Raw genomic sequence first — 20,666 nt, 5'->3', positions numbered from 1 at the left:
TAGGAATAACTGAAAGACAGGTGCACCCCAGTATTCACTGCAGCACTCTTTACAATAGCCTGGACGTGGAAGCAACCTAGATGTCCAAAGGTAGACGAATGGATAAGGAAGCTGTGGTACATACACACAATGGAATATCACTCACCTATAAAAAGGAATGCATTTGAGTCAGTTTTAATGAAGTGGATGAACCTGCAGTCTATTATACAGAGTGAAGTAAGTCAGAAAGAGAGAGACAAACACTGTATATTAATGCGTAGATGTGGAATTCAGAAAGATGGCGCCAACGATCCTCCATGCAGGGCTGCAAAGGAGACACAGATGTAAAGAACAGACTTTTGGACTCAGTGGGAGAAGGCGAGCAGGGGGTGATTTGAGGGAGAAGCACTGAAACACGTACATTACCGTACGTCAGATGACAAGTGCGAGTTCAGTGCATGAAGCAGAGCACCCGAAGCCAGTGCTCTGAGACAACCCAGAGGGATGGGGTGGGGAGGGAAGGGGAAAGGGCTCAGGATGAGGGGGACACATGTATACCTGTGGCTGATTAAAATTGATGTATGGCGAAAACCATCACAGCATCATAAAGTAATTATCCCCTAATTAAAAAAAAAATAAACTCAAAAACAGCTCGGGATAAAGCATGCTAGTATGGTCATAATCTCCTCCAGAAAAGGAGATCCAGGCTAGACTCTGTCTTCTTTCATGGAGCCCTTGTGGGACAGAAGCAGGATCTTTGTGTCATAGTTAGGTTATGGTTGCATTTTCTTTTTCATTATCATCAACTGTCAAATATTGGATCAGAAAAAGGTGGCTTCACATAACCCTTCTCCAATTATCCTCTCTCAAAAAGAAGGGGTCAGAGGTTCACTGTGTAGGTCAATTTGAAAGAAGATAAGAGGTGAGAACACTCCTGGTACACGGAGGGAAACGACCCCCAGCATGTGTACACGCTCAGGGGCATCACACCCGGTTAACTCAGAGCTCCACAATGAACGGGCGTGCCCGTTTGAAGCTTGCACTCTAACAAAGGAGAAATCGTGAGCACGTGATACACAGATCAATCACTGTGAGAGCAGAAGGTGGGATGGAGTCTAACAAGGTGAGCAGGCATTAGCTGGACAGGTCAGTTTTCCACGTTGAAAGAAAACCATGATTTTAGGAATGAAATAAAACAAACATTTCTACCCAGCTCTGTACTGCGTCAGTAACAATTTGGAAACTCAGTTGATTTTTTCAATTTAAAAATCAATAAGCCAACCAACTTGACCTATTTAATTGAAATAACGAATACGGCTAAAGAACAATCCAATAACTGTAATACATAGCCTGAATCGCTGTATCAACTCTGATCCAATTCAGTTACTCAGTGCTGTGGCTGGGCAGGGATCCAAGCAGTATCTGACAATGGCTGGAAAAAAGGGGCACAGTGTGACAGCTTCTAAAAACTTCAGTTATCCCCTAAACTTGAGATGTACTCATAAACCTCTCCAAATCCATCTGGCACAAACACAGTGTTTTCGAGCAGCCCAGTCTCCCCAAACTTGAAGTGGCCCACAACAGCCAGGCATGCCAACTTGAATGACTCTGCTCTGCGTCACCCGCTAGGCTGCCAAATTTAGGCATAAACACATCCATTCACCTTCCCAGAGCTTTCTAGAATTTGTACAGCGTCATGGGTTGTGTATATCCTGTCACTTGGCCCGGGTTCCGTAACCTCATGGTCCCTTCAATACACAGAATCGGACCACAGGCTCCCTTCTCTCCCAAGTCACACACCGCGCTGAGTGACCAAGGAGAGAGCTCACCGACAACACAAACATCGAAATCTAGCACATGGCAGACGCGTTTGAGGTTGCAGTCCTTTTAACAGTTTGCTGAAGAGAGCAGGTGATAATAACTGGAAAAACCACTTCAGCATATGCTGTGCCTAGATAATGCAGGAGTTTTACACAACTTCTCTGCAAGTCAGAGCATTCCGCAGGAGTTAAAGGGCTGAAAGGACTTGCATATTCCATTGCCTTCTGCAAACCAGGGGTAGGGCAAATAACTAAGGTTTTAAATATACAGTTGCTCAGGTCCCAGAAATAGCAGGACATCCCCTTTTAAGAGGCTGGGGCCCCAGTCTGAACCCTGCCCTGCCCTGTGGCCTTGCACCTGAGAGGCTGGGACCACGCTCCAGAAATTGCTCTCATAGCCTGTGCTGCGGCCATCAGGAAAACTTCTGCTTAGCACAAAAGCTCCTGAAGCAAAGTGCCCATGGCATGTTCCTTCTTTTTCTGTGTTGTCCAACAAAACCACCCTCCTCCCGATCTTATGGAATCTGCAGAGACTAAATTCCATCTTAAAACTGTAACTGGGTAACTCTGTGAACAGCAGTAGAGAAAGCAACGGTCTACTCTGCAGGGCACCCCATCAGGACAGTGCTCAGGTGGACCCCGTTCTGGAGGAGGACAGAAGCAGAGGCAGGCCAGGGGAAGAAGAAAAGACAGCGAGTGCGTTAGCTGCTGCCCCTTCCCACCCTTCTGAGGAAGGCATCTGGCTACCAGTTCGCTTTATTACTAGCCCTCGCTGTTTAAATCTTAGCACAGAAATAGGATATTTAAGTGAAGAAAAAAATGAAACAGATTACAGTTTTTGGGTTTTCTTGTAACTGAAGCTCGCTCTGAATCCAGGGAATCGTCTTCTGTTTAAACTGAAAGTGACAAAATTGTGGCACATTAAGGTGGCAGACAGCTGGAAAGAGGAATGGAAGTAATGGAGCTCTGGTCAGCTCTATGTGACAGTGATCACTTAGTGATGTAAGAATCCATGGAAATGCACAACTGCCATTTGCACGCTGAGGTTACCTCTGATGTTCTGGCTCATTTGGAGACCAGGGTTAAATCCCTGGGTTGGGAAGATCCCCTGAGGAAGGGCATGGCAACCCACTCCAGCGTTCTTGCCTGGAGAATCCCATGGACAGAAGAGCCTGGTGGGCTACAGTGCATGGGGTCAGAAAGAGTCAGACACGACTGAGTGACTCAGCACAAGCACAAGATATCTGTAAAATGCTTTCAGTGCCCAGGAAACTGCTGCTAACTGCTAAGTCACTTCAGTCGTGTCCAACTCTGTGCGACCCCAGAGACGGCAGCCCACCAGGCTCCCCCGTCCCTGGGATTCTCCAGGCAAGAACACTGGAGTGGGTTGCCATTTCCTTCTCCAATGCATGAAAGTGGAAAGTGAAAGTGAAGTTGCTCAGTCGTGTCTGACTCTTAGCGATCCCATGGACTGCGGCCCACCAGGCTCCTCAACCCATGGGATTTTCCAGGCAACAGTACTGGAGTGGGGTGCCATTGCCTTCTCCGGCCCAGGAAACTAACCAGTGGCAAAATAATGACAACATAAAATAAAACCACCACCCATCACAGAACTGAAAGGAGCCACTTGCAAGCAACGACGCGACTTCTCCAGGAGACCCCCTGCATCCTGGAGCTTCCCCAACACCATATTCTACTGTGAGGACTTCCAACTGGCAGGACCCCACAGGAGAGCAGGCTGGGGCCAGAGACCTAGCTTTGGCTCTCACCTGTGACTACGGCTATGTCCCAGATTAACCCTCTGAACAGATGCCGAGGGAGTCTACAAGTTCATGATCAGGATATACTTTCAGCATACCTTCTACCTTGAGAGAAAGAGATTTAAACCAACCGAATTTGATATGGAAGTTGATGCACGCCTGCCAGTAACAAAAGATGAACTGACCTATAAAAAGTCTTTTAATATATATTCCAGGATGGCCAATACAAGCTGGTTAGGTAATTTAGCCCTTGTGAAGAGTTCTTTTAACAGTCATATAAAAATGCTTTGCCTTTTTTTTTTTTTACAAAAAAGAAATCTACATTGACAAAAAACACATCCACGAATAGGCTTTTTTTCCTTTCCATTTTCAGGTTTGCAAGATAATTAAAAATACATCCATATGCATCTCTAGGCACACTGCTGCCCATCAGTTAATCAGTTTTGGCAATACACTGCACAGAGGCATACCACCACTGGTTTCTGACATTAAATTAGCTTTGAGCTTATTGGCTATTCCTACAACTGGAGGCAACTTGGAACCCAGGCCCTGGAAAGCATTTGCAGGATTTACTACCCGTTTGCCTGACACCTTTTCAATGGTGAGAGGTCTAGGAACAGATTTGCTAATCCAAGGGTGTCTTAATGCTTGAGCTGGGGTCAAGCGGGCAGAGGGGTCCCAGTGGAGACATCTTTTCAGAAACTCTATAAATAAGTAGTCCTCACAGCCTTTCAGTGCTGTCACCCAATCTTTGCTGCCCGGGGGACCCCGCTTCTTACCCCTCCGGGAACGACCTCCCACAAGCACAGCCCTCCCATCGGCCTGCGTGGTCACAGAACAGTAGCGAGGCAGGCCCTTGGAGTTAATAAAGTACTTGGCACGTTTGGATTGTTCCAGAAGTTTTGCCGGTGGCATCCCCAGAAGTTCCATCATACAGGCCAGCTGGTCTCCTTCATCCTCTCCAGGGAAGAGCGGCTGTCCTGTTAAGAGTTCTGCAAGGATGCAGCCAAAACTCCATATGTCGATGGGTGTGCTGTAGCGGCTTCCCAGGATGATCTCCGGGGCTCTGTAAAACCGAGACTGGATGTAAGTGTACAGCTTCTGGTACTCGAAACAGCTGGAGCCAAAGTCAATGACCTTGGTTGCGCTGCGCCCGTGCTGTTTCAGGAGAATGTTTTCTGGCTTTAGGTCACAGTGAATGATCTTGTTTTTGTGGAGCGCATCCAGGGATTGTAAGATGGATTGAGCAAACTTGCGAACTAACTGGATGCTAAAGCCCTGGAACTTGTTTTTTTTAATGAGCTCATAAAGGTCTATGCTCAGCAGTTCAAAGGCCATGCAAACATGGTTCCGGAATGTGAAACTTTCTAGCATGTGAATAACGTTCATGCTACCGGTTTTATCCTGCTTTTTAAGATGCTCCAAAATCCGGATCTCCTCGGCCGCTTGGCGATGGAAGCGCTTTTCATTGCGCACCATCTTCAGGGCCACATACTGTCGAAGTTTGTGATCATAGACCCGGGCTACCTGCCCAAAACTGCCCTTGCCAATAATTTTCAGCACCTCATATCGATAAGCTAGATGGTCTCGAGGCACATGAATATAGGACCCATCTGCGTCGTCATACCCGCTGTTATTAGGACCACCAATAACTCCATGTCTTTTTTTGGCATTTGGACCCACAAAGTAAATTTCTGGATAATTGACAATTTCCAGCTTCTCATAAGCAGTGAGGTGATGCTTATATTGCTTCAGGGCCTGTTCTGGAGTCAGAGGCACCACTTTGGATGCTTTGGATGAACTGCTGGATTTCACTGTATTCAAATTATCCGAGCTTTTACCCTGAGAGGCGGTGGGAGAGCATTTTTCAGAATCGTTGATACCATCCGACTGAAGGTTGTCGGCTCTTCTGATGCCAAATTCTTGAAATAGCTGTTCTACCTTCATCTCGCCTCCATTCAGGAAGCGTTGAGTAGGATCTCTTGTTAAATGCTCAGTGGTGATCTATGGCAAAGAGAAACGAATCTATGTTAAAGTCACTAAAAACAGTGGAAGGACGAAAGAATCATCCCCTGGACTGAACAAAACAACAAAACATGTCCAGGTGTGTAGTTAAAAGACCCAAAAGTGAGATGAGAAAAGCAGGGGTCCCTAGAAACTTATGCTATGCTAATCTTTAGACTCCGTGACTTATGGGCACCCCAACTCCCTACTTATGTATTGCTTTGTTTCAGACAAGATGGCCATCTTACCATACCGTAAACATGCTAGATTCCTTCTAACAGGTGTGTCTTCCTACTGAGGATCTTTCAACGCATCCACTTGAATCCTACACTCTGTCAAAGCCCAATTCTCGTCCCCTCTCTCACCTACTCAAAGCTACTCCAAGCCCACACTAACTGTGGCTCCACTCACGTCTTAACTGTAGCTTTTCCATCTACCGTATAATCTGGCACCTGATTATATACATACTGCCCTACACTGTTCACACTTGTTTCAAGTATCTTCCCAAATCTTAAGGGACATATCAGGAGCAAAATAATGCATCTTACAGTGTTCGGTAAATGATAAAGGGACGGAGGCAGGATGTGAAGCCAGGGCTTCTGACTCCTTCAGAACGTTACTGTAACTTGGCGCCAGCTTCTCCTGGTGTCTGCTCTAACTCTCCAGTAGGGCCTGAGTGCTGATCGTGGCCTGCAATCAACCAAGGCCTCATCATCTACTCCCAGGGCCTCAAATAAACCATTCCATCTTTCTACCTCCCTTCACCCAATCACAAAAGTTCTAATCCAGAGAAGACTCTTGAGACCACTGAGGCCGATTCTTTCTGTATCTGACGAGGAACAGTGAGAATCCAAGGCCCCTGTGGAAAGGGGCTTTTCCTGAATAAAGATAGCCTCCTTCTTTCCTTCTCTCTCTCCCAGGCTCACAGACACATGCACCACTCTTCCTCAGCAAGAGCCTACGCGACAAGGCACGCAACTCTTTTGACTTGATTTTACATCACCTTTTTCTGCAAGGAACAGTAACCCACAGAAGAAAACTCTACTTATTGCATATCTCTGAAATAAGATTCTTTGAAAACAGAAGGGAGAAAAAGAGCAAAAAAACCAAACACCACAAAAAAGAGAAAAATGTAAGAAGGTGCTAAGAAGAAAATAAAGGGGAAAAAATGCTAAATCTGCTGTTCAAAAAAAAAAATTCCAGGATAGTTCCAAGAACAATTTTTTTTAATGGATCTGAAGGACTGTACCCCCGATGTGTCTGAGAGCCTCTATGATCATTTCAGGGGAGCTCTGAGCTATAGTTATGATCTCTTAAAATATGATACAAATTATAAGGTAATGATCCAAAGTGGCCAAACATTTAAAAAACAGAGTTGTAACAAGAGCTAAATAAACAACTCCTAATTATCTACATAAATAAAAATATAAATACAAACAAAGAAAGGGATGAAAAAAAATTAAATGTCAGCATATCTAGGTAGACCCTAATTTAGCTACAAAAGCAGGATATTAGTTCCAGCCTGTTCCTTTTAGGTCCTATAATCAATTTAAACATTTATAGAGTACTATAGTTACAAAAATGAGGCACTGCACCATCTTACAAGCAAAGCAGCCAGTACAACTGTAGCCATACTTTGACATTGGGTTTCTAAATAAAGAGGCAAGATACGGACCAGGAGAGATCTCTGATACCAAAATAGAGAATGATCGCTAGTCAGAAAGTGCTAAAATGTAAACATAATGCAACATTTTTCTTATCATCAATTAAGTCAAATAATTACTCCTGTTTTTAGACAAAGTAGTAGTGAACAATTGAGATCACCAAAAAACGGGTTATCTCAAGGCTCTACAATCTATTAGGAGACATGCTTTGCTGAACTAAACAATTATAATTGTTCGATTTTAGCTAGATATACACAACAAAACCAAACATCTGCATGCATCTCAACCAGTTTTCCTTAACATTTTTATTATCTAACCTAAATGCATCTAAATATTTATTTACTCTAAAGTCTTGGGGACACATTCTTAAAAAATATGAAGTCAGAGGCCTTGGCTGGGGTGGCTACACTGCTCAGAAACTGTTGGTCCCAGGACAAGTAAAACCTTTAGACCAGTTTCTTAGCCCTGATTTCTCCATCTGTAAAATGTGGATAATACCTCCTTGTAGTATGTTATGAGAATCAATTAACTATATATGTGAAAGACATTCACAAATGATAAAACAGGTTAAAAATACTGATAACAATTAGGGAAAATTCTCAACACAGTAAGGTTTAAACTCTGATACACCCTCCCTTCCCCATCTAGCTTATCTTTTCTCTCTGTGGTGCCTTCCTCTGTGGCTCCAGACTCCCCCTCCACCAGATGTCTGGCATTAAATATGCCTTCTGCTCCAAGAAGGGCTTCTTGATTGGGCTTCTCTTAGGATGCATGGGAACACTTCACCCACTTTCTGCCCCACATAAAACCTGCTTGTGATTTGCTGTACAATTTAATGTGCTACCTCTCCAGAGCTATTTGAACTTTAATAGAAGATTAATGTCTTAACCCAAAGGAATGACTCTCTAGGAACTCGACAAGCTGGTAGGAAAGCTATCTGTGGTCCAGGGTCCATCCCTGGCTACTTCACCTAACTCTGCCTACAAGGAAGGCTGTCCTGGCTCTCGAGATCTTCATTTCTGTTTGTGATCAAGAGAGGGTCTCAGCTTAATAAGAACAGATATACAACAGAAAATTAACTGCCATAGAACTATTACAATAAGGACTCATTTGGATTTGCTGACTCGTGGTTTTTCCTTAAAACGAGCCTAAATCTCTTTCTCTGCAATTTAAGTATCACTTTGCTCTTGGACTCACACAGGAGTGTCCAATTTCCATGCTAAAGCTCTTCAGATATCTAAAAGGGTTGTTTTGCCCCACTGTTTTTCTGTAAACTCATCATCCCCCATCGCAACCTCCACCTCACACGGCTTGTGATCCCACGTTCTCAACACAGGCTGCACTTTGTGCAAGCGTGGCTCCCAGAACAAAACCCGACACTTCAGGTCTAGGCCCCCATGGATTGTCAAGTTCTGAATCTCCAATGCATCTGAAGAATTCCAGGAAGGAATTTTTCCACACAGGGAGGGGTTCTTTTCTTAGCTTTCTTTCCTTTCTCGTAAATAACTCAAATACTGGCCTGAATCAATTATGTATCAAATCTGCTGTGCTATAAATAAAATCTTTCTTTCATTGTTCTAGAAGAATCTACAATTCCACACACATGTTAAAGTAGTTATAGAACACCACCCTCTCACTCTCAACCCTAAATCTCTGCAACACAAAGCTAACCTATTAAAAGCCTAGGAGCATTTATCATTTACAATGAGAATGTAAGGCATCTCGGATAAACAACGAAGCTAAAAAATTTTGTGAAACGAGCAGTAGGGTCTTGGAGTCATGGCATAACGAGCTACAAGTGTCACTAAGAGGAGAAGCACTTTAAAAAACAAAGGTTTATTTCTTTTTAAGTTTATCTGTTTATTTTTGGCTGAGCTGGGTCTTCATTGCTATGTGTGGGCTTACTCTCATTGCAGGGCACAGGCTCCTGGGTGCTGGCTCGGGGGCTGTGGTACCCGGGCTTAGCTGCTCCACAGCAGGCACAGTCTTCCTGGCCAGGGACTGAACCTGTCACCTGCACTGGCACACGGATTTTTAACTGCTAGTCCACCAGGGAAGCCCTCAACAGTACTGTTTCAGCAAAGTTTGCAAAGACACTATTGGGTTAGAACATAAAACCTTGTGTTTCTGAAATTGTATTACTGTGAGTATCATAGAGTAAAAAAATTCATTTTGATCCTGAAACACAATTTAATTGCCCTACTAGACAGCTTCCCTGGTGGCTCAGATGGTAGTCTGCCTGCAATGCAGGAGACCTGGGTTTGATCCCTGGGTCAGGGAGATCCCCTGAAGAAGGAAACAGCAATCCACTCCAGTGTTCCTGCCTGGAAAATCCCATGGATGGAGGAGCCTGGTGGGCTACACCCCATGGAGTCACAAAGAGTCAGACATGACTAAGCAACTGACACACACACGGTGATTAGCACTGGCCAAATAATGGCCAGTGCTAAAGTTAAAATGGCCTATTATCTATATTCAATTATCATCTCCAAATTCTCTAGCGTCCTTTCCAAAATAATGTATATTAGAAATAATTATGCGATTTTATTTTTAAAATATTTATAAATTATACATAATTTATATCAATTAATAAATGATTTAGCTTTTAATTTAAAAAATTAGTTAAAATGTATTTTAAGTCACATGAAGACCAACTGCCAAAGTTTCCTATAGAGATATGCTAATTGTCAGCAAGTAACTGAGAAATCTGATCATCAACACAAGGACTACATACATGGTTCTGGAGTTTTCAGAAGTTTTTATATATTATAAAAATAAGCTGGCAGAGAATGGAAAGGGAACTTATTGCACTCCAGAAAGGAGATTGAAAATAGAGTTACTGGCCTTCCAGATATATTTAGCCCATATTCTGTAATATTACTAGGCTTGAAAGCCGTGAAAAAGTTGATTTTTAGTGGCAAAGCTGACAAAACAGCTGGGAAGGACTATGAAAAATGCAACCAGTTCTTTATATAGAAATAATTTTAGGTCTTAAACAGAAATATGAAGGAGAATTATTGATAAATTAATCAGCTCAATTATTCAATTTGTTCATTAGATGACATGCAGCAAATTTTAAAACCACAGGATAGCTTCTCCCTGTCATGGAACTTGTCCAAACCCCACTCTCCCTACCACTCTATGTGTGCCAAGGGAATAAGAATTAGTTTTTATTATTACCTTAATAAAATGGTGTCAAAAGCTAAATGTCTGCAAGCTCCAAAATGAATAAATGCATTAAAACCAAAATGTACTGTTCAAGTTTTATTTATGATCTATAAAATGGTTCTCTTAAGCATACTAATAAGCTAGGAATGCATTTCTACCTTGCAGAAAAAAACATACCTCTAAGTTCAGAGGTATTTCCTGTTTCTTGTTTCTGTTAAAATGAGCCATCATAATACACTCCATATATTTATCATTCTATTAAAAAAAATAACCATTATCTAGACAAAAGTAGCATGCTATTTTTTTTCCTACTTTTCCCAGTGATTGGAAGGAATACATGGGTTCCAAATCAAAATCATTCTGAAAAGCTAAACTTGGACCTCAGAACCTGTTATTTCAAAGTTTAGAGAAACCAAAAAGAAACCAAAAAAAAAAAGCCTGGGTTAACCAGTGAGATATAACTGTACCTTGATCATTCAAAGGAGATCTTCCTCCTTTACAGAAGGACCATTAAAGCTCAAAGCATTACTTCATTTACTTACATTTAGTCTTCTGGGTAGAGGTGGTTCAGAAGGATTGCAGGGTACATTTGAACAGGGTGGGCATTTGGTTTCATCATTCATCATGAAGGTATCATAGACACCATCCCCCAATCTAGTTGAAAAGATTACAGATAAAATCTGTCAGTAACTTAAGTAAATAAATTTGTATTTCCCAAACACCTTGTGTTTTAACTACTTCTTATCTTCTACAAAGAATAATTAATACAAGCAAATGTCCACTCTGTACATACACTACTGTGTGTACAACAGACAGCTAGTGGGAAACTGCAGTGTATATATACACAGGGAGCTCAGCTGGCACTGTGATGACCTGGAGGGGTGGCACTGGGGCGGGGTTAGGGCAGGAGGGGATCTGTGTGCACCTGTGGCTGGTTCACACTGCTGTACAGCAGAAACTAACACAACATTGTCAAGCAAGTATATCCCAACAAAAATGTTTATGGTGGGAAAAAAAATGTTCACTTCGAATTTTGGCACTGAACACCAACTATAGAGGAAGCAAAGGAAGAGAGGAAGTTCAACTTTTCTCTTTTTGTAGCTAAAGAAATAAAAGTACTTCTAGGTTTGTATTTTGAAAGAGTTAAAAATAATTCTTACTTTCTGAATGTTGTTGAGGATAGGGACTATCAAAGGATCTCATTTAACTTACTACTTGAAAATGAAGACTAGTTTAAATACCGAAGCCTAAAAGCTAACTAGAACAAACGAGACGGAGGACTATATTTTCAAAGACATGGATTTTAATTTCAGCTCTAAAACTGGCTACACCAGCTCCCTCTCTGAGCCATTTTCAACACAGTTGTAAAGGGAAGAATAGTTCCATTCTACACCTTTCTGGGTCTTACAAGCAAGGAATAAAAGGCCTTCTTAGGGCTGCCTTCTCTTTACTTGCCTACTTAACATCTATCTAATTTATAGAAAAATACAGTGACTTCTACAGCAAATACTAAAGAAATTCTCCAAATTACAAGCATTTCACATCTTTATCCACTTAATTTTCCAGTGGATGGTGGAAACTAAATGCCAACTGATTACAGATTATTTCTCTGTACTTTAAAACTGTGTCTCCACCTCTGGAAGGGAACCCAAAAGATGGAGAAGATTTCTTTAATCCACAAGATGGCCCTGAATAACATACTTCATCTGCCACCAAGAACACAGATTTCCAGAAACACACATCAGCACTTCATTGTATCATTTGTACATGATATACTATGAATGCAATGATAATGACCCAGCTGCCAGGGAAGAACTTTTTTAATCTTTAGAAGCACGCTGCAATAATTCAGTGGCTTGTAAAAACTGTTTCGCAGAATTAGTTCTAGAGTTTTCTTAATCAATGTGTTACAGAAATAGAGGTTTTTTAAAAGCTCAAAAAACAAACCCTAACAACCCACTACAAATATTTTTGGAATGTTCTCTTTTTAAAAAACAGTCACGTTCTGATAGAATAATGTCTTTAATGGGGACTGCTTCGCTGACAAGAACCAAAAATTCTGGATGCGACTGATTCTTTGCCAACAGCAGGGATAAAACAAACACAACGGGACAGACGTCCACATTTACAGAGAAAGACAGATGGAAGACCTACAAGATTTCCTATAAAGAGCCAAAGGAAGTGTCCAGGCAAATGAAGTGGGGAGCGGGGGGGGGGGGTCCCTTCTATTAAGGTGTAAAATACAATGCAAGGTGGAGAAACTCTCAAAACAGGATCCACAGAAAAGCCCTACCGGGCAGAGCCCCTCACCTGCACGCCGAGGCCAGACCACACCCCTCACGGCAAAGTCCTCGGTTATCCCTGTTTATCCCCCCCAGTTTGCTAAGAAGCCCCACCAAAAGTCCCAGCTTCTCGGACTTCTTGACCGTACATCCCCGATCGTGGGATTCAGAGAGAACCCCAGGGTGGGAATTATTTCCCTGGCCTGCTCCCTCACTGGGCTCGGGAGGAAGGCAGCGTGTGGAGAAGAAGGCGGCGGGCCAGAGACCCTTCCCTAGCCCTCCCGCTGGGGGTTCGCTCAGCCTCCAGCCCGCCCATCCCCGCCCCGCTCACCGGGACGCCCCAGCCCGTTACGCCCACGGCGCCGTTACCTCCGCTGCTGCGGCGGGAGTGCGGCCCCCGGCGGCCCCTCATCCTTCCGCCCGGGCCCTCGAGCCGTGCCTCCCATCCCGCAGCTCGGGACCCCGCTGTGGGGAGGGGCGGCGGTTGGAGAGGCGGGCGGGCGAGCGGGCGGCGTCCACCTGCGCCGCGGCGGCTGCCTCCCGGGCCGCGACGCTGCCCCGGGAACTCTCGTCTGGACACTGGCACTCCGCGCGCGTTCGCTCGGAACTGGCCCGGGTCGGGAAGAGCGAGAGGAGCAGCTAGGGAGGGAGGCGGGCGGGGGAGCGGCGCGGTCGCCTAGCAACCGCGGCACGCCCCGGGAAACGCCTCTGCGCAAGTACGCGGTGACGCACGGGGGCGGGGCCGAGCGTCCCCCGCCTCGGGACGCGCCTCCGGGAAGCACCTATGGAGAAACCTCAGGAGGTAGGGAGCGGGAGGCTGCCTTCAGGGCGGAGGTCCTCTGGCGGCAGTCTGAGGGCTGGGGGCCGGGACTGTGGAGGGAGAAAGGCCCTGACGGAGCGTTTGTGAAGTAACCGCCCTCGCTTTCCGAAGTGCCGCTGGCCCCTCACGGCCATCTATGCCTTAGCACGTTTCAGCTTGGAGTTCTAAAACCTCCCTTGAATATGAATTTTAAAAGAATGGGGTGGGGGGGGAAGGGTACTGTGTCACACTGAGGGGGCATCCCTCCGGAGGGTAATGAGTTAACGAAGGAAAGCAATAATAAACCCATTTTGTCTGTGACACTGCCGGCGCGACGAACGTTTTCATTTAACCATACCAGATGACATCCCACTTTTATATAGATTTAGCTAGGAATTATATAATTTAAGCTGAGGTATAAATTATATAATTTAAGCTGAGGTTGGTCCGACTCCCCTGCCACGGATGCCACGGGCTGGTATGGCTCAGAGCCATGTTAAAGATGAAGAAACTGAGGCCAGAGACGATCACGTGGTTGGCGAAGCCTTAAATTAAAACGTCTCCAGCTTCCCAGGCTTTCTCCTGGTGCGCCAGACGCCGCCTGAAGGCTCTTCTGGTCTTTCTGCTTGGAATTGCTGGGATTTTTCCCCCCTTCCTTTTCTGAAACGTTAAAACGCTTTGGCAACACCATGGTTAGGCGGATTTGTCTAGTTGGGACGAAAGTGAAAGGGAAGAAGTTTACAACAGAAGAACAGAAGTGTTGTTTTCTCCAGCGTGACATCCAGTCGGATTTCCTAAATCTACAAAGCACGAGGCAGGCCATCTGACCCTTGAGTTAGAGAACTAAACGTTCTGGAAATGCCGAATATGCGCGCCACCTGGTGGGGCCTCCGGACTCATTGACCCGGTCGTGCAGAACATAGCCCATAAATCTGAAAATTTCCATCCAAGGCTCATTTCCGTGTGACTAAAAATCATATTCCTTATTCCCATGCCTTTAAGTAAGTGAAGTCGCTCTGTCGTGTCCGGCTCTTTGCGACCCCATGGTCTGTAGCCCGCCAGGCTCCTTCGTCCATGGATTTTCTAGGCAAGAGTACTGGAGTGGGTTGCCGTTTCCTTCTCCAGCCTTTAAGTAGAAATGCCCTTAAAATTCAAAAGCTCTTCACTTTAAAAACTAATGAAGTGTCGGTTTGGGGAACTTCACTTTGTGATCAGTGTTTCTTTAGACTATGATATAAATATGAATTCAAAGGTTTTCTCCCATGATGATTTAAATTTTTCTAATCTTATGAATAGAGGTTTTTTAACCGCGCCCAACCCCTCCCCCACCCTTCCGAAGCTAGAGCAACCCTGCTTTCACATGGGTTTGTATTTGAACTCCGACAGAAGCTTGTTTGAAGGAAAAGTCCCATGGCAGCAAAAGGTTTGGACAAGATTGCGAAATTCTGTTTAATTATTGTTCTTAGTACTTCTGTGGACACCTCAGACCACTTTAGTGCCTTGAACATTTGAATGGGACTTGCCTCAACAAGTTTGCTTACCTCATGCTGAATCATTGACCTTTAGACTTCTCTGGTGGCTTAGATAGTAAAGCGTCTGCCTGCAATGCGGGAGACCCAGATTCAATCCCTGGGTTGGGAAGATCCCCTGGAGAAGGAAATGGCAACCCATTCCAGTACTGTTGCCTGGAACATTCCATGGACTGAGAAGCCTGGTAGGCTACAGTCCATGGGGTCGCAGAGTCGGGCACGACTGAGCAACTTCACTTTCACTTTCCAAGTCTGTTTCAAGACATATCTGCTTAAGCCTTGAAGCATTCCTACTCTTCTTCCTGCCCCTGAGGTGGGAAGCACAGAGGACTCCTTTATCTTTAGTCTGTTGACCTTAAGGTCAAGGGAGCAAGGATTCCTTGAGGGTGCTGGAACTTTATGAGTCTCTGACCTTAGTGACCCAAGTAATTTCTTCAGAGCCCCTGTTTCGTAACAGTGTAACTGGATTAAAGCCCAGTGAGGGAGCTAGCAGGAGCCTCCATACTGAGTTCACCCCTTGGTGGGTGTTGAGCCACAAGACCCAACCAAGTCAGAGAGAAGTGTCACGCGAGTGTATGTTCCTCAGTTCTTTGTCTCGTCACAACAAAGATTTGGAGCGACGGACATTAAAGCCCTCGGCGCATCACAGCTCTCAGGTCTTGGACAAACTGTGTTATAGCTCTTAGGCAAATCAGTGTTACAGCTCTATTTTATTTAGAAGATAGCAGAGGAATACATCCTTGAAGCGTGAGGGCATGCCAACCCAAAGACTTGAAGAGAAGAGAGTGGAGGAGCGCGTGGGAGAGAGAGAGAGAGAAAGAGAGAGAGAGAGAAAGAGTGCACGCATGCGGGAGAGAGAGAGAGAGAAAGAGAGAGAGAGAGAAAGAGTGCACGCATGCAGGAGAGAGAGTGAGAGAGAGCGCGAGAGAGCGCGAGAGCGAGCAAGCGAGGCTTTGGCTCCTCCTTTTATATGTTTTTCCTCCCCCTGGGCCTGCTCTGTGCAAATTGGGCTTAGCCAGGTGTGCTGTTTGTTCTACCTGAAGTCTTCACTCTGGTCCTCGGACCTTCTTTTGTTCTATTTTCGTGGGCTTTTCCCTTCTTTGTCTTTAAGCCACCACCATTTTGGACTCCTTTTCCCTATTCTACCTACCTAACATTCCCCTCTCAAGAGATGGGAGGCCCAATTCTTTGGGAATAGGGGCGTTGAGGTCTTTCTGGCTACTTCCTGCTGAACTGGGGCAGCGAGGGGTATTGGGCCTCCCCCTCTTGCTAGTCTCCAGCCTCAGAGTCCTTATAGCGGTGTCCATCTAAGGGTGTGATATTTTTCGTGGTCGGCTGTAGTTTTATATCTTTGTTGAACTGGCACTGCATGTTGTAGCTGGTTGACCTGGGCAGAGACAAAACAGGTTAGACAATTGACAGTACATGGAATAATCGTAAGCATCATCAATATAGCATAACAAGGACTAGAAGGGGCATTAGTCAATTTTAAATTCACATCGCCAGGATGGCTCAAGTCCCTCCTTGTTCAGGGATCAGAAGATCTATCTCTTGTCTGTTTTGGAGTACAATCTCTGTCAAGCTGTGTTGGCTGTTTAGAGCTATCCTGAGAAATCTTATCCTCAGAAACTAGATTTTGGGGGTGTTCATTAGAATGGCACTCATTGGTAGTCCTGAATAGGTATCTGAGATCTCCCAGGGGCTCACAGGTGTATTGAGTGTCCTCTTCTGTCTTCTTCCATGGCTTGACTCATGAGTAGTGATGGACACGGCTATAAGGACTCTGAGGGTGGAGACTAGCAAGAGGGGGAGGCCCAATACCCCCTCGCCACCCCAGTTCAGCAGGAAGTAGCCAGAAAGACCTCGACGCCCCTATTCCCAAAGAATTGGGCCTCCCATCTCTTGAGAGGGGAATGTTAGGTAGGAAGAATAGGGAAATGGAGTCCAAAATGGCGGTGGCTAAAAAACAAGGAAGGTCAAAGGAAGGTCCAAGGACCAGAGTGAAGACTTCAGGTAGAACAAACAGCACACCTGGCTAAGCCCAATTTGCATAGGGCAGGCCCAGGTGGAAGAAAACATATAAAAGGAGAAACCAAAGTGCTTTCTCTCTCTCCCTCTCCCGCGTGCGTGCACTCTTTCTCTCTCTCTCTCTCTTCCTCTCCCGCGTGCATGCGCTCTTTCTCTCTCTCTCTCTCTCTTCCTCTCTCTCTCTCTCTCTCCCCCACGTGCTCTTCCACTCTCTTCTCTTCAAGTCTTTGGGTTGGCATGCCCTCATGCTTCGAGGATGGATTCTCCTGCTATCTTCTAAATAAAATAGAGCTGTAACACTGATTTGCCTAAGAGCTATGACATGGTTTGTCCAAGACCCGAGAGCTGTGATGCACCAAGGACTTTAATGTCCGTCACTCCAAATTTTTGTTGTGATGAGACAAAGAACTGAGGAACATACACTCACGTGACAGAAGGAAGGATTTATTACTTGCAGCAAGTAAGGAGAACACTGGGGATCTTCCTCAAAGCAGTGTCTCCCAGAACTGCAAAATTGGGGAAGTTTTAAGTATATTCATGAAAGGGCTTGGGTGGTTGACAGAGTTCAAGCTTTAGTTGATTGCAGTCACAGTTTATAAAAGGTCAACATCATTATCCTTTAGGTTCCAGTAGATCTGGTTGTTGAGCACTTCGGGTTAATCTTTGTCATTGAAAGAGAACTGGGAGTCTTTACAATTTATCTTGCCTAATAACAGGCAATGTTTCTTCATTCTTTTCTTCTCTTAAGATCATTAATTACTGAGACCTGCTCAAGGGCAAACATTGTGGCCAGGCTTAGATCACCAAATGGCTTTGGTCAAGAAAGCCGTGCCTGGTTCTTCTTCAAGGACCATCCTACTTTATCTGCTTACACTCCTAAGCTCCACCTAAGAGTGGTTAATATTTCCATTGTCTCTCTCAGGGCAGCTACAGCCAGATTTACCTATTATGGATTGGCTAAATATCATACAAGACACTCGCCTGCTTGTTGAAGCCAGTTTTAATGTATTTACAAAATAAGGAACCTATAATAAATAAATAAAAAAAAGGAACTATTCCTGAGTCTTCAAAAATCAAAGCATTCAGAATGGGATTATAACAGTTTTAAATGTATAGATTAAGAAAATATTCCTGTAAGCACATGCACCTGAAATTTTGTGATGAAAAGCCTGTTGGTGGTTTAGGTTTAAATTCATCTCAGTTCAGTTCAGTTGCTCAGTCGTGTCTGACTCTTTGCAACCCCATGGACTGCAGCATGCCAGGCCTCCCTGTCCATCACCAACTCCCAGAGTTTACTGAAATTCATGTCCATTGGGTCGGTGATGCCATCCAACCATCTCAAACCTCTGTCGTCCCCTTCTCCTCATGCCTTCAATATTTCCCAGCATCAGGGTCTTTTCCAGTGAGTTAGCTCTTTGCATCAGGTGGCCAAAATTTTGGAGTTTCATCTTCAGCATCAGTTCTTCCAATGAATATTCAGGACTGATTTCCTTTAGGATGGACTGGTTGGATCTCCTTGCAGTCCAAGGGACTCTCAAGAGTCTTCTCCAACACCATAGTTCAAAAGCATCGATTCTTCGGCACTCAGCTTTCTTTATAGTCCAACTCTCACATCCATACATGACTACTGAAAAAAAACATAGCCTTGACTAGACAGCAAAGTAATGTCTCTGCTTTTTAATATGCTATCTAGGCTGGTCATAACTTTCCTTCCAAAGAGTAAGCATTACTTCCAAGGAGTAACTGCCCCATACTGCACTACTGTTTCTTGATTGCTCCTCCTTTCTTTCTTCAATCCATCTCTTCCCTCATTACCAACTGTTTGAATCTGCCCATTGGAATTCAGGGAAGGTCAAAGAGGCTGAATGATGCCTATTTCTTACAGACAAGAAACTGGTGACATGGAAAAGATTTGTACCTGGGAGGGCCCCACAGCAGACCCATAGAGGCCTTCATGGTTTCACTTGCGTGCTTCCTCCCTTCTCTCTCTCTTCCCCAAGCTTTGAAAGTTTCCCCTATTAATCCTTCTGAATCTTGAAAACAACAACAAAATAAATAAAATCTATTTGTGTCTTCCAATACTGTAGACACTTTGTTCTAGATCTCCTAAATCCTGAAGTTTGTCCTTCTTAATCCCTAACCCAGAAATATTTATCTTTTCCCCAAATATCTGTCACTTCTCACTTACTCTTCCCAATGTAGTTCCACCTACATGACTGAGGGGACATATGAAACTACATTTCCGAATTCTTAAAACCTAACTAGGACTCTTTCTAATATAATTACCATTAATTAAGTCTATTATTTTCTAGGTACCATCTGAAGTACTTTATATACATTTTCTCATTTAAATCTTATGCAAGTCCTGTGAGATAGGTATTATCCCCACTTAACACTTGAGAAGACATTCTCAAAGATGAATGACTTGTGCAGGTTCACACAGCTGGTGTGTGGAGTCAACTGAAAACTGTCACACCATCTGGCACTACAAAAATGAAGTCTCTAGCCACTGCAGTTGCTGATCTTCAATACATCCTGAAAGGAGTTTAGGGTAGAGATCAGGAATGAGGCATTCTGTGCTCTAGGAAAAGCTAGCACAACAGGCCTTCAGATAGTTAGACTTTGTCAGGAGAAGATTTTATGAGCCTGATTTCTTATATCTTCTCATATCTAGAGAATCACTAAAATCATTAATGGAAACGTCTACTCCTCATGACTAGCAACAACATTCTGCCAAAATATGTGCTTGACCAATATCACATGTATACTGACATTTCTCTTTACCTCTTCAGAACAGTTCTTCCGAGTTATCTGAGAGGCTGTCTTCTGGGCTGAAGTCCTCATCTACCCCAAACGAAATTGAACTCACAACTTTCATGTGCATTTTTTTTTTCCAGTCCATAGTTTTGATGACCATGAAGGGACCTAAAGGGAACTTCCCTCCTTTACCTAAGCTCTACAAGGAACTGGCATACTGGTATCAGCAGAGGCCTCTTGTACCTATCCACCTCCTTGGAAATCCCAGATAATTTGGGTGAGTCTGTCCTGGTTCTTGGCCTTCTTGTATTGGTTGATGGTTCTGCGTTTCATTTGGAGGCATATAACAGGTACCCGCCCTCCTCAAATGAACGATATTGGTGGGGGGAGGTGGAGTCTGTTGAATGACACTGGGAAAATACGCATCCAGTTGAAAGATACTGAGTGGGGAGAAGTTGAAAGACACTGGGGTTTGCTCAATTGAAATTCACTGAGTGGTCTGGGCTGAGTAGTTAGGTAAGAGACTAACTGATCTGACTCTTTCCCTCAATTTGGCTGCCTTTAGAATATGTTAGGATAAAAATGAAGATATTACAAGAGAGCTTTGTTCCAAAGAAGAGGGACAAGATCCCTCTCAGTCAGTTAAAGCTTTCTCAGCAACTGAGAAATTTATGGATTTCATACTGTGTAGTGGTCCCATAGGGAAACACACTTACTAGTTAAAAGATTGCTCATCCAGAATTCATGTATAAGAATTGGTCATTCAGTGATCTGAGCATTCACAGTGGTCTTAGACCACTTGAGGGAGAAACTGAGCCATGTAAGGGGGCTAAAACAACTCTAGGGTGATGCCTAGAGGACTTAGCTAACAAGTAC

At 44.3% G+C, this 20,666-nt stretch overlaps 2 protein-coding genes across 2 annotated transcripts in view; one reads left to right on the top strand and one right to left on the bottom strand.

The window, feature by feature from the left end:
• Nucleotides 1-3,857: 3,857 nt before the first annotated feature.
• Nucleotides 3,858-13,123, bottom strand: DYRK3 (dual specificity tyrosine phosphorylation regulated kinase 3). Its single transcript, XM_068986413.1, has 3 exons — nucleotides 13,047-13,123; nucleotides 10,938-11,049; nucleotides 3,858-5,563 (listed from the first exon to the last, which is right to left on the bottom strand). Exons 1-3 carry the CDS (start codon nucleotides 13,121-13,123, stop codon nucleotides 3,989-3,991), a joined length of 1,764 nt encoding a protein of 587 aa, XP_068842514.1. The 3' UTR covers nucleotides 3,858-3,988.
• Nucleotides 13,124-13,448: 325 nt separating this feature from the next.
• The window catches only part of EIF2D (eukaryotic translation initiation factor 2D), a 57,466-nt gene continuing 50,248 nt past the window's right edge, over nucleotides 13,449-20,666 (top strand). The window contains exons 1-2 of the mRNA XM_068985969.1: nucleotides 13,449-13,479; nucleotides 19,931-20,067. The gene's annotated coding sequence lies outside the window, so the exon portion shown is untranslated. The remainder of the gene's footprint in view (nucleotides 13,480-19,930; nucleotides 20,068-20,666) is intronic.

The sequence above is a fragment of the Capricornis sumatraensis genome, chromosome 14 (genome assembly GCF_032405125.1).
Source record: "Capricornis sumatraensis isolate serow.1 chromosome 14, serow.2, whole genome shotgun sequence".
Taxonomy (NCBI): Eukaryota; Metazoa; Chordata; class Mammalia; order Artiodactyla; family Bovidae; genus Capricornis; species Capricornis sumatraensis.
Note: the sequence above shows the minus strand (reverse complement) of the source record. Positions and strands in the feature narration are given on the sequence as shown.

Coding starts and splice junctions, on each gene's coding strand:
- DYRK3 (XM_068986413.1), bottom strand. CDS start 13,123: ATGGGAGGCACGGCTCGAGGGCCCGGGCGGAAGGATGAGGGGCCGCCG. Junction 11,050..13,046: donor CTCCCGCCGCAGCAGCGGAG/GTAACGGCGCCG, acceptor CTTTTCAACTAG/ATTGGGGGATGGTGTCTATG. Junction 5,564..10,937: donor CTCTACCCAGAAGACTAAAT/GTAAGTAAATGA, acceptor TCTTTGCCATAG/ATCACCACTGAGCATTTAAC.